We start from the raw sequence: 15,678 nt of genomic DNA, 5'->3' as shown, positions 1-15,678 counted from the left end.
TCTATATATGCTTTGTGTGCGTGTTCGAAGCAATAAATTTCTTCGATTTTTAGATTTAAACTGTCCTTTTCTTTCAAATAATATTGACTCATAATCAAGGCACTTCACTTGTAACCTTAAGATTCTAGAATACAAATATAGAAAAGAAAGACAGACGAGTATTTAGAGATTTAATATGCAAATATGCATCTCAGAATATATAAATACAAAAGCTATATACCATCACAATTACATCTGCACACACAAGCTTATATTGCACCTGGAAAAAGAAGTTGAAAGACGTCACAAATACATTGTTATTGATAAAGAGGAAAAGTAAATAATAATTATTACTGTGTAGTTTATATATACATGGATTATATCTTGGAACGAGATAAATTTCCTATTCGTAGTTATTGGGATCTTTTTTGTGACAAGAGAGCAGTCAGCCTTAAAAATAAACAGAAGATGCAAGTGCAAAGATTGCAAGGAACAAATTGTACTCACCATCACACTGACATTTATGCTTTATTTTCTATCCAAGGAATAACTATTTAAAAAGAAACAAATTTTACATAAACTTTGTGAAGAAAAGAGGGGAAATTCCATCTTGACTTTCAATATTTTAATTTTTTTTCAAATCCGATCATCATTCTGTGGTAAAAGAGACTGATGCCCCATTAATCTGTATGAAAGATTAGAAACAATGCCGAATTTACACCATAGGTTTAATTTCAAGCATAACCTTGATCTTTTTTGAAAATTTGACTTGAATAAACTATATTCTAAACCGTCCTAAGCAGCAATCATTGTACTATGAGACGTTGTATATTGTGCGGCTTAAAATTTTATCCTAGTCATCTTTATAATATATCTATCTGCTTTTACCTACTATTTCAGAAAGGCAAACACAAATCACAATTTTTCTCTTAAAGTCAGAAAATCTGTTTGAAGAAACATTGGAAATATTTCTTATTTTTCTTTTTAACTACATGTGTATTTTCTTGTAATACTTTGTATCAACATTCCGTTTCGTCAATCTAAACTTTAGGAATATGGCCACCTGTATTACTAGACTAAAAGACATGACATTATAACTATCCTGTGACTTCTTAAAATAACCTTTCAAAAGGTCACCATATATGATATTATGCAATTCCATTTTTTTCAGCTTTAATTGTTACTACATTAAGCAACATTAAAGACAGCACACAACTTTACATGTTTGTTAGTAAGGACAGAAAATCTTTACCTTAGACGATGAGGTTGGATAAACCTGCGATTGAAAATATCAGACATAAGTAAACATTAAAAATTCATAAACCATCAATGAGGCTTTAATCTGTTGTCTATCAACATTGTGTTGATAGAACGACAGACTTTGGAGGCGATTTAATATTATAGCTTTTAGTAAGCATGAATTATTATTATTATTCATAATCGAAGTTTATTGTAAGTTGCAATCGATTTCGCCAAAATTGAACCTACTTTAGAGTAATTATTTCGTTGGTAACAGTAAAAAGAAATGAGTTCGCAACGTACATGTATTAGGTACAGGTCGTTTTTGCTGCTGTTTGTGTAATATGTTACCAGTCATTATAATATCTTAAATTTTTTAAATATTATTTTACAGTGTAGCAATATGTAATGCTTTATTATTGTTTGTATTTCTAAGATATTCTGTTTTGCATAGAATTTATGCGAGTTTTGGGGTAATTTAATAACTGATTTATTAACAAAGGCCCTATATGAATATCTCTTTCAGCTAAAAGTTGTAGTTTCATATACTTAATTCAAATCAGATGTGAATTTCATTTAATTCTTTTTTGTTTTGTATAAAGTATTGAACATATGAACATAAACAAACCAAACCAGTTTTAATCGAAATGTATTTGTACTAACTTATTTTTTATCCAAAATTTTCGTTAACATGATAAACATCAATATCTTTAGTCTTAATAAATCTTTAATCCACAGTCTTAATAAAGATTAATGGGGCTTTACTGTCACCAACATATAGATTCCAAACAAAAATGAATGACTGCTTACAGTCGAGCATGCATACTTACTAGGTAGATCGCCTGAATCTGTTTTCACCGAGAGAGTATCGCCTTCTGTAATTACCAGAATATGAAATGTTTTACTATATTTTTTTGTTTGTAAACATATTACGTCTTAATTGTCATTATTAAGACTGATCCTCCCATTGTCTTTTTGCTAAGTCTTCAACTATTTCATTGTGAGTTAGTAATGATAAATCAGTCTTTTATAATTAAAAACAAGATGTGTTTGTGAAACACTGATGCCCCCGTATGGCAGTTTATGGTTAAGGTTAAAGTTTCTCAAATGCAAGTCAAACTCCAGGTCAAGAGATCAAAAATGTTGGTACCCAAAGAAAGGTTTTGTCTCAAGAAATATACTTATGAAATATGAAAGCCCTAGCCCTATCTGTTGAAAAGTTATCACAAAGGTTAAAGTTTTTTTTTTTTAAATACATTTGTAAGTAAAACGTCAAAGTAGAGGTCAAGTGGTGCCCAAAGGGAAGGTCTTGTCACAAGTGATACACATGTTCGTGAAATGTGAAACCCCTAGAACCAAACGTTCAAATGTTACTGCCAAGGTTAAAGTTTTTCAAAAGTAGGTCAAACTCCAAGGTCAAGGTCAAAGTTGTTGGTATTCAAAGAAAGGTCTTATCACAAGAAATACACATGTGAAGTTTGAAAGCCCAAGCACCAATTGTTCAAAGTTGTCCAAGGTTAAAGTCTCATAAAACTTTGCAAAAGTTGGTCAAACTCCAAGGTCAAGGTGAAAAGGTCAAATATGATGTTAATAGTTGAGAAAGGTCATGTCACAAGGAATACACATGTGAAATATGAAAGCCATAGCTCCAACCAATCAAAAGTTATGAGCAAGATTAGAATTTTTCAAAATTAAAGTAGGTGAAACTCCAAGGTCAAGGTCAAAGTTGTTGGCATCCGAAGGAAGGTCATGTCACAAGAAATACACATTTGAAGTATGAAAGCCATAGCCCTAAGTGTTCAAAAATTATAGCCAAGGTTAAAGTCTTTTCAAAAGTATCTCAAACTCCAAGGTCAATGGGTCAAAGTTGTTGGTATCCAAAGGAAGATCTTGTCACAGAGATTACACATGTGAAGTTTGAAAGCCTAAGCACCAAATGTTCAAAAGTTATGGCCAAGGTTAAAGTCTCAAAAAATTTTGCAAAAGTGGGTCAAACTCCAAGGTCAAGGTCAAAATTGTTGGTATTCAAAGAAAGGTCTTATCACAAGAAATACACATGTGAAGTTTGAAGGCCCAAACACTAATTGTTCAAAAATTTGTCCAAGGTTAAAGTCTCATAAAACTTTGCAAAAGTTGGTCAAACTCCAAGGTCAAGGTAAAAAGGTCAAATATGATGTTAATAGTTGAGAAAGGTCTTGTCACAAGGAATACACATGTGAAATATGAAAGCCATAGCTCCAACCAACCAAAAGTTTTGGGCAAGGTTAGAATTTTTATAAAATTAAAGTAGGTGAAACTCCAAGGTCAAGGTGAAAAGGTCAAAGTTGTTGGCATCCAAAGGAAGGTCTTGTTACAAGAAATACACATTTGAAGTATGAAAGCCATAGCCCTTTGTTTCCAAAATTATAGCCAAGGTTAAAGTCTTTTCAAAAGTAGGTCAAACTCCAAGGTCAAGGTCAATGGTTCAAAGTTGTTGGTATCCAAAGAAAGATCTTGTCACAGGAATTATACATGTGAAGTTTGAAAGCCTAAGCACCAAATATTCAAAAGTTATGGCCAAGGTTAAAGTCTCATAAAATTTTGCAAAAGTAGGTCAAACTCCAAGGTCAAGGTCAAAAGATCAAATATGATGGTACCCAAAGAAAGGTCTTGTCACAAGGAATACACATGTGAGATATGAAATCCATAGCTCTAACCATTCAAAAGCTATGGGCAAGGTTAAAGTTTTTGGGGACAAACAGACAGACAGACAGACGGACAGACAGGGCAAAATCTATATGCCCCCGAATCTTCGATTACGGGGGCATAAAAATAGTTCAGATAAGACACTGAGTTAAAACAATAAACGTCAATAAGCTCTTTAACCATTTAATAAATCTGAATTATGCTTCGTAAAAACGTGATGTGTGCTCATATGTACAAGTAGCATTTCTTACAACGACATACACGTGTAGCCATTTTATTAATGCAGACTATGAACATTCAGCATTAAAAAAGTCGTTTTTATAGATATTCTTCAATCCAAACAAAAACTTTAGCACAGCAACCATCCTCCCAAGTAAAGGATTTCTGATCCACTCCGTTTATGTGCAGCAAAGCGGATCAGAAACTCTTGTGATGGGAAGATGCACAACAACAGAAAAGCACATATTTGGAAAATCCAATTATACATTAAGATGTTAACTCAATTCAAAGCTATAGAAAATTACACATAATAATCCCTCCATACGAATGTTAAGATCGGCCAAATGAAAAGCCTTTTTGGTCTCTTAGTCAATGTGCATATAAATGAAAAATGAAAGCTGTGCGAATATTTTACAATGGCCCACCCCACAGTTGCTTCAGCAACTCACGTTTGCTATCGAGCATGTTTGTTAACACTCTGATCATAGTAGCCAGATTCTCCTCAGTAGCGTTCGTCATGTCAATGACGGCCATGATTCTTCCGGGCTTCTTTCCGGCTACAAATATGGCAGATGTTTTTAGTGAGAAAGAAATTCACTAAATGACGAGATGACATAACCAACCTTGATTTATCACCTAATGATAGAGTAACCCTTTTTTGTCTTTTAATAATTCTACTTAAAAACTACACATCTTAAATTTTATGATGGATTTTTCTCTGAATGCGGATCAAAACAATGCGGATTATAGTATTTCTGGAATTAGTTTAATGTAATTAATTATTCTACTTAATTACATTAAAATAATTCCAGAAATACTATAATGCGTGTCAATCCGCACTCAGAGAAAAATCCATCATAAAAGAACAAGGTACGGTTTCAATACAAATCTTGCCCTGTGTTTTTCTTAAAAATAAAAGTGATGTGAAAAATTAAAACTCATGCTTTTTGAATTATTGAAATTCCATGCAGAAAGATCATACAAATCTTTTTTCTCACATGACCTTCCAAATGCTAATTGTGACGTCATAAACTTGTGCATTTTCCCGTATTTTCTTAAAAAGTTGCAGAAGACATCAATTTTCAATGGAATTTTCTTTCAGATAATATTGTCCACAGGCATCGCCCACAAAGATTTTGAGATATGTGATTTTTCAAAGAATTTTACACAACATATCTAAAAATTAACGTGGGCGACGGCTGTGGACACTATTTTCTTAAGGAAAATAACCCTTGAAATGGGTCATTTTGAGGCTTTTTCTGTTTAAAATAGAGAAATGCATCAAATTAATGACGTCATATATCCAAGATGGTACTCCATCATGCTATATTCTTTCCTGATTTATTACAGTCATATACTCAACTAATATTTAAGTCAGTTTCAAAACTTTTCGAAAACATTAAATTTTTAGGGCACAATAAAGCTAAAACCATACCTTCTTCTTTAAGATGTGTAGTTTTTATTTAGTAAGGAATTTCATGTCTGATGAATTGATTGCATTGAAAATTGGAGGTGTTCAGATTGCCATTAATGATAAACATGAACGTTTTTTCCTAATGAGATTGCTCTTTTCCCTTTTTTTCAAATGTTAAAGAACATATTTCTTGCTTTAATACTAGAATTCATTTTTTTCAAATCTATTTACTTAATTTTTAAAATCTTTCAAGTAATTGAATATCTGTGTTGTAAAAGTAAAGTTGTGAAGTAAAAATAAAGTTGTGAATTACCGTTATTTGATTTCACAGGATTAGGTGGTGGTGGTGGTGGTCGCTCCGTTGTTATCCGCATGCCTACAAATTCAACATCATTATCATTATTGCCATTGCAAAAATAAAAGTAGATTGAGGAATAAATATTAAATCAAACATTCTTTCATATAAGTCAAAACCGGTGTTAAAGACAAGTTTGATAAACATAATAATACGGGGAATATAGGGGAGTTATATAAAAAGCGACAGGCATAAAGGTAGTTCATGCTACACATGCAAACCTTATTACAATCATCATGCATAATATGAGTTTCGTGCAACCCATGCAATTTCCGAGATATACGGCGTGGAGGCAAAAGCAGCTACATGAATTCTAGATCTATAATATTATTATTTAAAGGATTGCTTTTTAAAGGATCATAAGAAGCAAATAGACATACAGGGGGAAACAAGAAGGAGCAAAATCATGTTACTATTCCAAAGCATTCGAATCTAAATTTAAAAATTAAGAGTTTCAAACAATGCTGTGGGTCAAAAGCTGGGGAAATAATAAATAACTTGTGTATACTGCTCCTGGTTAACAAATTCAAACCTGAAGACGGTAAATGAAAGGCACAGACGGTTTATTCTTGTCCTTTTATGTCTCTTTGTAGTGTTGCCATTCTTCGTTCATGGATCTGGTAAAAGGGACAGAAACTCCTTCCAACCTTGTTAAAGTCTGGATTCATTCGGTGCAAGTTATCCTTTTTTATAGCGATCGCCTCAGTTTCATTATAAATACGACTTCTTTAGCATTTAAGATCGTAATTTACACCATTGCAAAGATCAACAGATAGAATTAGAAAAGAGATAATTTGTTTATTAAATTAAAACATTAGTATCATTACATGCATCAAATGTTGTTAAAAAAGAAACAAAAAAGTAAGTCAATTAGATGTTGAAGTGTTTGATTTGAATTCTTCACAAACCATAACCACAGTAACAGACGAGAAGGAGAGTTTTTAATTAGTTTCAGGAAAACACAGTATTCCCACTTAAATTAGGTTTAAGAGATCAAATTTTAGATGATCACTGTCCAAAGGATGGGATTCCGGTGTTAGAAGGGTTGTTCTGAAGAAATGATGTGAAGGTTGAGAAAGGGTCGGTATTACCACCCCCAGAGACGGGGTTTGATGAGGGCGAGCCAGCGCTGGAGAAGGGGCTCAAACCACTGGATTGACCGGTGAGTCCAGAGAGAGGATTTGTTCCTGATGTTGATCCACCAGCTCCTAAATATGTATATATGTTAAATAAATGACTTGTTTTGTCTGATTCATCTTTAATTATCTCAATTGCGTATTATCTCCTTAAAAATAGAAGCTCACCAGATGGACCAGGGAAGGGGTTAGCATCTGTTCCCAATCCTTGCAAAAAGTCTATAGGAAATAGAAAATGAGACAATCAAGTCGTGCACCCGTCAATCCAGTGTCTTATACAGGTGCTGATAAAAGATTAATTATCAAACCTCAAGTAATATTTAATTTGCAGGCGCTGCATATATAGTTTATTTATGGTTTTGTCACTGCAGTAACTGCTAAACAAGCAACCGAAGTGTATACTAGTAATAACTATCCCAGCATGCACCACAGGTGCTACAACATACTGTAAACGTACATAAATTAGCGCACTCAAAATTTAGCGCAATCGTCCTGTTCAACTGTTTAGCGCAATCATAGAGTAGCGCATTTGAGACTTGAAAAGGATAGGTATCTCTTTAAACCATGCATTATCGTGTATTTGATTACGGCTAAAATAAGTAAGTTTACAGTATCATTCATTGATTATATCTAGTTCACATCGACCACACATACACACGTCTCACTTACCCATACCCGTTGGGGGATTAAAAACACCTGGGGTTCCTTGGTTATTTCCAGTACCTAGGACAAAATGGGAATACTCAAGAAAGCTCTCTACACAACAACCAAACTATTATTTTTGCGAATAATACATTAAATATGCTTCATGCAGTTTTGGATACTATGGGAATACAAAAATGTTGAGTGAAGTTTGAAGGAGAGTGGGTGTTCAAAAGATGATTATTTAAAAAAATTATAAGATATTAAAGATTAGCCAATTACATATAACACATTCTCGAATATTATCCTTTCTTGAACTGTTACAACGAGTTTGAGATTTTATAACCTTTAGGGAGCCAAATGGAATTTTATTGAGTGAAATTTAAAAAAAGCTTCAATTTTATACCATTTGTAACTTACATTGAATTGTACATGCCAAGTTTAGGGAAAATCAGGGTATTTTAGGGACTGTATCAAAAGACAGGTACATTAACTATGGGATTATATAGGAAAGTGCTAATTTTTCGCACTTTATAGCAAATTAAACATATTCTAATCTAACAAAAGATTTTTTGATGAAATCGTAATATGTGATGAGTAATATTATATTGCACATTTTAGGCAAGAGAAAATTCCACTGTCTGGTTTCCAGAGAGGGTTTCTCAGAATGTCTACTAGATACTTAGACTTTATACCATAAAATAATTGGAAATTTTCAAATTCCTGTGTTTAAAATTCCAAGAGCATATATATTTATACTTTTTTTTTATAAAGTTCAGTGTTATTGCGCAAAATTAAATCATTTGGACCTTTGTGAACAGTCCGAATTTTCTCTATTTTCGCCATGGCGCTGTTTTAGAGCTCGCAGTGTCAAGCGGCGATTTGCGCTACTTAAGCTATAAAAAATCGGTAAATGACACTAAAATATTTTACAGCCAGATGTAAGGCACGATGCAAGATATTTATTAGATATTGAAAATATTTTGAAAGTTTTGAAATTTGGATGAAGAGTCTGAGACGCGGAAAAAGAACTTTTTCTTTGATACCTCGATAAAGAAAAAGAATTTTTTTAAGCATGAAAATCAACAAGGAAGTAAACACTATTTTTAAAGGATATTATTTATAAGGACAAAGTATTTGTCGTATTCCTTACCTATAAATAAATATTGATCATTATCGAAAGCTATTATCCATCGATCTTGAAGCATGATTATCAGACCTATACATTTACATGACATGCAACAAAATTATCAGAAGTAAAGCGTTACTCATATGTGTCAGCGCAAAACTGGGATTCTGTTTTGATGTAAAATTTTTGCGAGTTCATAAAGTTAATCGCTTTATAAATCGCTGCCATTTTTTTTTTCTAGGAAAATCCCCTACATAGTAGTCCATGTATCGCAAGTTTCTCATATTTAACTATCGGTCTTGTAATTAATTTAATTCTCTCAAGGTGATCTTACGCTTGCACAAAAGAGGCGATTGACCACGGATTTTGGTCAAACAGTATGTACTTTAGTCAGGTATAAGATTTTCTCTGACTGTAAGTTAATGCTGGAAATGCTTCAAAGTTTATAACGATGCACGACGGACGATGGATGACACACTAAGTAGAAAGATAGCAATAAGTCATTTAGATGGTCAGGTTGACCTAAAAACGACTTAAAAGGCATACAAAGATAATATAAAATGTGTTCAAAGTTATGTTTTGTTGCATATCTTAATCCTCGATTAAAGTGGCATTAAATGGTGATAAAACATTTAGTAGATAACGTACCTGTAGAAGTTCCGGATTGTCCTGTTTGTGTGGCTGAAAATACATTTCAACTATGTACAACAAGTGATTGAGAAACTATCGGTATGTGTAAATACCTTATTGTAAAATGTAGCCAACTCAATGTCAAAGACTTTTTGATAAGTAATGGTGTTAATGCAGAAAAATATTCATGGTGGTATTTGCTTAGCGCATTTCAACTGATTTAAAACGATAAAAAGAAGTATTAAGGGATAAAGAAGGTTCAAACCCCCCATTAACAATGAGTAATTAACATTTAATAAAAAGAATATGTGAAATAACCGTTTAATAACTTTTTTTAAAAGAAGAATTATCATGGATTTAACGCACCTCCGATGTTTGATGGAAATTGACCTCCCATCTGGGGGAAACCAGGCGGCAAGAATGGAGGAAGACCTGCGGCACCAAGTGGATCTGGCAGTCCAGTGAGATTTCCTCCTTGAAGTCCACCCAATGCATTCATATTTGGAAGACCGGCAAACGGATTGGCATTAAAAGGATTATTTGCTTGCATTCCAGGTAATTGTGAACCGCCTGGAAGACCGAGTGGATTATTCCCTTGGGGTCTACCCAATAAACCCTGGAAACCACCAAATTGATTATTTCCATTGTTTCCAGGTGACGTGTTACCATTTGGTAGATTTCCAAATGGATTACTACTTGGTAATCCTCCCTGCTGAGAGCCTCCTGGAAGATTTCCTAATGGAAGACCTCCAAATGGATTGTTACCACTGTTTCCTGTTGATGGAAGACCATTCGGAAAACCAGCTAATGGATTAGTACTTTGTAATCCAGATGATGGAAGACCTGCAAATGGATTGTTACCATTAGCTCCATTGCCTAGATTCAAACTAGGAAGATTTCCAAATGGACTGGTGCCCTGAGCTCCACTAAAAGGATTGTTATTTTGAGCTCCTGGTAGACCACTCAGTGGATTACCGCCTTGGTTTCCACCTAAAGGATTAGTTCCTGGAGCAGGCCCAGCACTTTGAAGGGCCTGAAGTCCTTGAAGCAAATTTGTCGGAAGTTGGGGTGGAGTTTGTGCTTGCGTACCTTGTGGTCCACCTGTACCTCCAGTGTTACCATTATTTCCAAATAAAGACGAGAAATCGAGGGATTGTGTACCCGACCCAGTTCCTGAAAGGAGAGAGGAGAAATCGGGGACTCCTGTGCCACTGCTTCCGGTGTTACCTTGACCGGTGTTCTGACCAGAGTTATCGGGGAATGTAAGGCCTGGAAGAAGATCTACAAAAAAAACATTTCAAATGTATTAAGCAAAATAGTTGTCCATGACAAGAAGATAAGAAAGCTCGATTTTATTGGTGTACCATTACTGACAATTGATTTTAAAACATGGCAAATTGGTCCCAGAGTAAGCTGAACGAACTTAATCGATGAAATAAATCTGATCTGTTAGCACACTGCAGTCTAGATTTTTCCCTTAAAAAATTTGATTTGAATGCCATTGTCGTGTATAGTCACAAGTAGAGATATACAAGGAGAAATTCACGCTAGAATGACGTCACAACGAGGTTTAGGAGATTGTAATGAAAATATGACGAAATAGGGCAGTGATAAATTAATGTATTCTTTGGCTGTCTAGCGCACTTCATGAAATATGCCTTCGTGACAAGTCCGTGAGTTTTACACACCATGCAAAAACATTCAAAAAACTAATGCACATTCCTAAATTAAACGATCTCAACATAGTTTCAAAGTTACTTAAAGTAAGAAAAATAAATAAATTTGATTTACAAAGACAAATTACAAAATTTAACAGATGTTTTTATATATGACAAAGATTTCTCATGAAGCTTTTTTAAATCACGCGATTTTTTTTTCTTTTTGTGTTAAGAAGACTTACCGGAAACACCAGAGTTCTGAGGTTGGGTTTCTGTAAACAAAAATAAATAGTTCAATAGTCGGGGCCATAATAAGATGTTTAATATTTGTTAAAAATCATATTCTGAGAATACATGAATATCGACTTTTCAGTCTGTTTTGAGTTATAGAAAAGTCTTCAAAATTCATCTCCTCTTTTTGTTCCTCTAATTGCAGATCACAAACATAAGTTAACCTCTTTCATTCTACTGATTTACCAAATGTAACAATTACATCATAATATAAATGTATTACAATTTTTGTAGGAAGTGTTACTCACGAGAAGTTTGCCATGGTAGTTGATTATTGGATCCACCTATTCAAAATTGATTGAAATAAACGTTATAATTAACATGAATATTTTATTGTTTTTGAAAATTTAAGAAAACAATTACATTTTTGCAGTATATTTAATTTGCTATTAAACATTTTATTCTACAGTGCATCCTTTTCCAGACAGCCTTTTTAGACAAAAGAATATATTTTTTTTACCACTTATAAATAATGTTTGTGAACCTCTTGTTTGAAACTGTTTCTGGATCAGTAAAAATTATATACAACTTTGTTTGCTTTTTAGTGCGATATCTTTTGACAGGTAAAAAAAAATTGATATGAGACATTATATGGAAAATAATTCAAGATCTGTATTTTAATGCACTCAATTGCCTTTATTGCTCTTTATAAAAGATTTGGATTTGATATTGAGAAGATTGACCGTTGTTTATAAGTTCCTAAAGATAAGTGCAATATGAAAAAAAAAATGTTCAATTAAAATCGTTGACCTAAATGCATTAAAAAAAAATAAGGCAAATTCGTTAAAAAATAATTGAAAATAGAAGTAACGTTTTTCCTATGCTAAAAAATCGTACTTCTAAAAATAAAATCTTAATGACATTTAATTAAATGAGGCAAAATGAAAGATCTGGGGTCCATTTTTGTGAACATAGCTTTGTTCGAATATTGATGTATATTGAATATATTGTACTAAAATGTTCATTTGATAACTTTACAGCAAAGACAAATTCATCTGATAAACTGGAATTAATGCACCCCTTGAAAATTTTTAAAACATTTGGAATATTGTAAATGATCTAATTTGTGTTTGTCATTTGTAATAATTACCTAATCCTTGCAGTCCTGGGGTCTGGCCGAATGGGTTTGTTGGTAATCCTGCACTCTGTCCATTTCCTACGAGGAAGAAAATGAAGAGATTGACATTTTAAGCGACTTTTATATTAAATACCTTAACTGTTTACTGATTATTTGAAGGGATCATTATTTTCCCTTACCTTATGAATATCAGATAAGTCAAAACAGTATGACTTAATGATTTTCAGACTGACCTGATTTCTACCCCAACCTTGAATATTTTTATCATAGAAATAAAACACTAAAGAGTTAAATCCTTGCCGACTCCAGACTCTGCTGTTTCATACATTTCATAATAAATGGGATAGCACAACTACAAAAACTATGCAAAGTGAACGGTGATAACATGCAACGTATTTGAAATATATACGAAAACATTTATTTGAAAAAATTAAAATGTTGGAATTCCTATTAATATAATTGTGTCCCATTATCAGCGGACATGTCCTTGTATATTTTATGAAGAATTTATTTTTTAAAAAAACTTCTACATGAAAAGAAGTCTCTTGCTATGGTCTTCAATTCGACATTAAGATATATCGATGACGTCTGATCAAATAACAATATTTATTTTAATTCATACGTTGATTCAATATATCCTATTGAACTCGAAATAAAAGATACCAGGATTTTTGAAACATTTGTTTTTTTTTTTTTTTTGTTTTTTTGTTTTTTTTTGTTTTTGTTTTTTTTTTTTTTTTGGATATTTTACTAGAGAAAGACAATGATGGCAAACTTACAACCAAACTTTATGATAAACATGATGGCTTCAACTTTTATCAATTTCCCATATTCATGTAGCAATATACCATTATCACCTGCATATCTGGTTTCGCTCCCACTTGATTCGATACCCAAGAGCATGTTCTTTGTACGAACAATTTCTAAAACAAGGAATACTACTGACAAATAAGTTTATGATACAAGAGTATCTACAATCTCGTTTAAAGAAAACATTACGTAATTTCTATGGTCGATTCAACGACCTTGTTTGCAAATACAATCTGTCATTAGGTCAAATGTTGACTTACGACTTTCATACAAATTGAGAAGCCATTATTTCCATACTAAATTGACTACGGATTTCTCCAGTTACCCGATCATGACAAAGGGCACACCGTGTGTGTCCGGTCGACAGGGGATGCTTACTCCTCCAAGGCACCTGATCTCACCTCTGATGTTTTCAGAGGTCCGTGTTTGCTCTGCTTACAACAGGTATTGTTTCATAGGACTTTCGAGCAAGAATAATGTTCGTTATCTTCACATTTCATCCTACTGATTGACCCATTTTTTCATAATGGAAATTATAAAGACACATATATTTTTCATATATTTCTTGTCATACAATGAAAAACGTCTTTGTACGTGAAGATTAAAAATTTTCTAGACTTATTGTGGAAAAAAATTACCTGTTTGCATCCATGGAAGTGATGCACCTTGATTTTGAGTTTGTCCTACAAAAATTGAAAGAAAAAGGTTTTATATGTTATATAATGATTCCTTCCTTTATGAGTCTAGTTATGTAAACCAGAATCACATGAAAAAAACTTAAGATTAAAACCTAGAGAATCCAAGTTTGTTGACCCTTGAAATACTTCTGTAAAGGGACTACCTGGTAAACCAAAGCATAATTATTGAATTTGGTGTGAAGTGTTCAGTATAGTATATGTACAAAACTATTAGCAAGCATTAAAAAATATATGTAGTTTATCTGTATTTCAATTAAACATACAGAAAAGGTGGATAATAAAGATAAATACCATTGAAACCTTGTGGTAATCCTTGTCCTGTAAAATGAAACAATAAAAGATTTATGTAAAGAGATGTATTTCATTTTCAAATTACTCTATATTCAATTATAATAATACCCAAAAAACCAAATGCATGTTTTTAAAGAAAGTAAACTAAAGTAAGAAAAATTATATTAATATACTAATTAAAAAATAACTTATAGCTGAAAAAAAATATTTCCGCGAACCATACGAAATACAGATGCAGATTTAGACGACAAATACATATAATAAAACTCTTTAAAACAATAACATCTAAAATGCTGGTAACTTTTACGTAAAGCAAGCATGTCCTTTTTTAAATAGTCATACATCAAGTAGCATGACAGAAAATATCCACAACAAATCACTTTTTGAACTTTAAAGTGATCTTATAAGAAGTTGTAGTACTGATATTAATACACAAAAATTTAGAATATAAGTTATGCAAGATAATCATAATTGAATAGCAAGGCTCCTCTTTCAATAAGCAAGTCATTTTAAGTTAATTTAAAGAGGGGTTTGTTGTTTCGTCGTGTTTTTATACTTAATGTAATTACGGATCATTCCGTCTACCTGATCAACACATAGGCCTCACGGAGGGTGTGACCGGTCGACAAGGAATACTTACTCCTCCTTGGCACCTGATCTCACCTCTGGAATTTCTAGTGGTCCGTGTTTTATACCCTATTCAAAAATATACTTTGTTTTGTTGGTTTTCTAGGATCGAACACTGTTCGTTGTCTTAATCTTTTTTATTATTTTTATTTCGGTACTTCAAAATATTGATTAAACTGTGAATATAGCTGCTTTGTAAATTTATTAGAGGAGGTTAATATTTATAAAATCACAGGTTATTTTGTGCATTTTAAAAAAGGTCAAAAATCTTTATAAAAACAGATTTTCAAAGACTGGTTAGCCTTTAAGTATAAAATGAATATGGATAAACAAATGAAACAGGAAACATTACTATGAAACAAGACTGACATTTTGTAAGTAACAGACTTAGCATAACATTCACATCACAATTACATCTCCCAAGCTGCCATTTCTGTGAGTGAGTGGTACCTTGCAATTGATTAAATTGGGGGTTTTGTCGTTGTTGAACTTGTTGGAGTAATGCTATAATAAAACAGACGGTTTTTCTTCAAAATAATTTCAAATCATTTAAATTTTGGAGAGATATAAACAACGAACTACTCCATTAAGAGCTGCTGAAATATGATTTCTTTTAAAATGATATACATTTTTCAATTTAAGCACATGTCTGATATAAAAAAAAAAAAACATGACGAATGTTGAGTTTAGCCAAGTAGATTAGGGGCCTCTATCTGAGTGAATGACAGAATATAATCAATTATCCATGAGGACCCCTTGCTCCAAAATGAAACAATTTTGAATTATAGCATAATAAG

At 32.6% G+C, this 15,678-nt stretch overlaps 1 protein-coding gene across 50 annotated transcripts in view; it reads right to left on the bottom strand.

The window, feature by feature from the left end:
• Window positions 1-157: 157 nt before the first annotated feature.
• The window catches only part of LOC133192155 (collagen alpha-1(IV) chain-like), a 44,628-nt gene continuing 29,107 nt past the window's right edge, over window positions 158-15,678 (bottom strand). For 46 of the 50 annotated variants that reach the window (XM_061328055.1, XM_061328050.1, XM_061328053.1 and 43 more), the window contains 12 exons: window positions 15,332-15,385; window positions 14,255-14,281; window positions 14,056-14,106; window positions 13,904-13,948; window positions 12,468-12,533; window positions 11,626-11,661; window positions 11,329-11,358; window positions 9,795-10,709; window positions 9,447-9,479; window positions 7,697-7,750; window positions 7,196-7,246; window positions 6,670-7,099 (listed from right to left, as the gene is read on the bottom strand). In XM_061328055.1, coding sequence (XP_061184039.1) covers window positions 6,900-7,099; window positions 7,196-7,246; window positions 7,697-7,750; window positions 9,447-9,479; window positions 9,795-10,709; window positions 11,329-11,358; window positions 11,626-11,661; window positions 12,468-12,533; window positions 13,904-13,948; window positions 14,056-14,106; window positions 14,255-14,281; window positions 15,332-15,385 — 1,562 coding nt within the window. In that variant the 3' untranslated portion in view covers window positions 6,670-6,899. Of the gene's footprint in view, window positions 260-486; window positions 530-1,231; window positions 1,256-2,048; window positions 2,094-4,571; window positions 4,680-5,849; window positions 5,913-6,669; window positions 7,100-7,195; window positions 7,247-7,696; window positions 7,751-9,446; window positions 9,480-9,794; window positions 10,710-11,328; window positions 11,359-11,625; window positions 11,662-12,467; window positions 12,534-13,903; window positions 13,949-14,055; window positions 14,107-14,254; window positions 14,282-15,331; window positions 15,386-15,678 lie in introns of those variants that run through there. The other 4 variants (XM_061328052.1, XM_061328072.1, XM_061328077.1 and 1 more) reach the window with 4 other exon arrangements.

The sequence above is a fragment of the Saccostrea echinata genome, unplaced genomic scaffold (genome assembly GCF_033153115.1).
Source record: "Saccostrea echinata isolate AGI-Se365-2 ecotype Australia unplaced genomic scaffold, CSIRO_AGI_Sech_v1 ptg000025l, whole genome shotgun sequence".
NCBI lineage: Eukaryota > Metazoa > Mollusca > Bivalvia > Ostreida > Ostreidae > Saccostrea > Saccostrea echinata.
The sequence above is the reverse complement of the archived record's forward strand: the minus strand, read 5'-3'. Positions and strand labels throughout refer to the sequence as shown.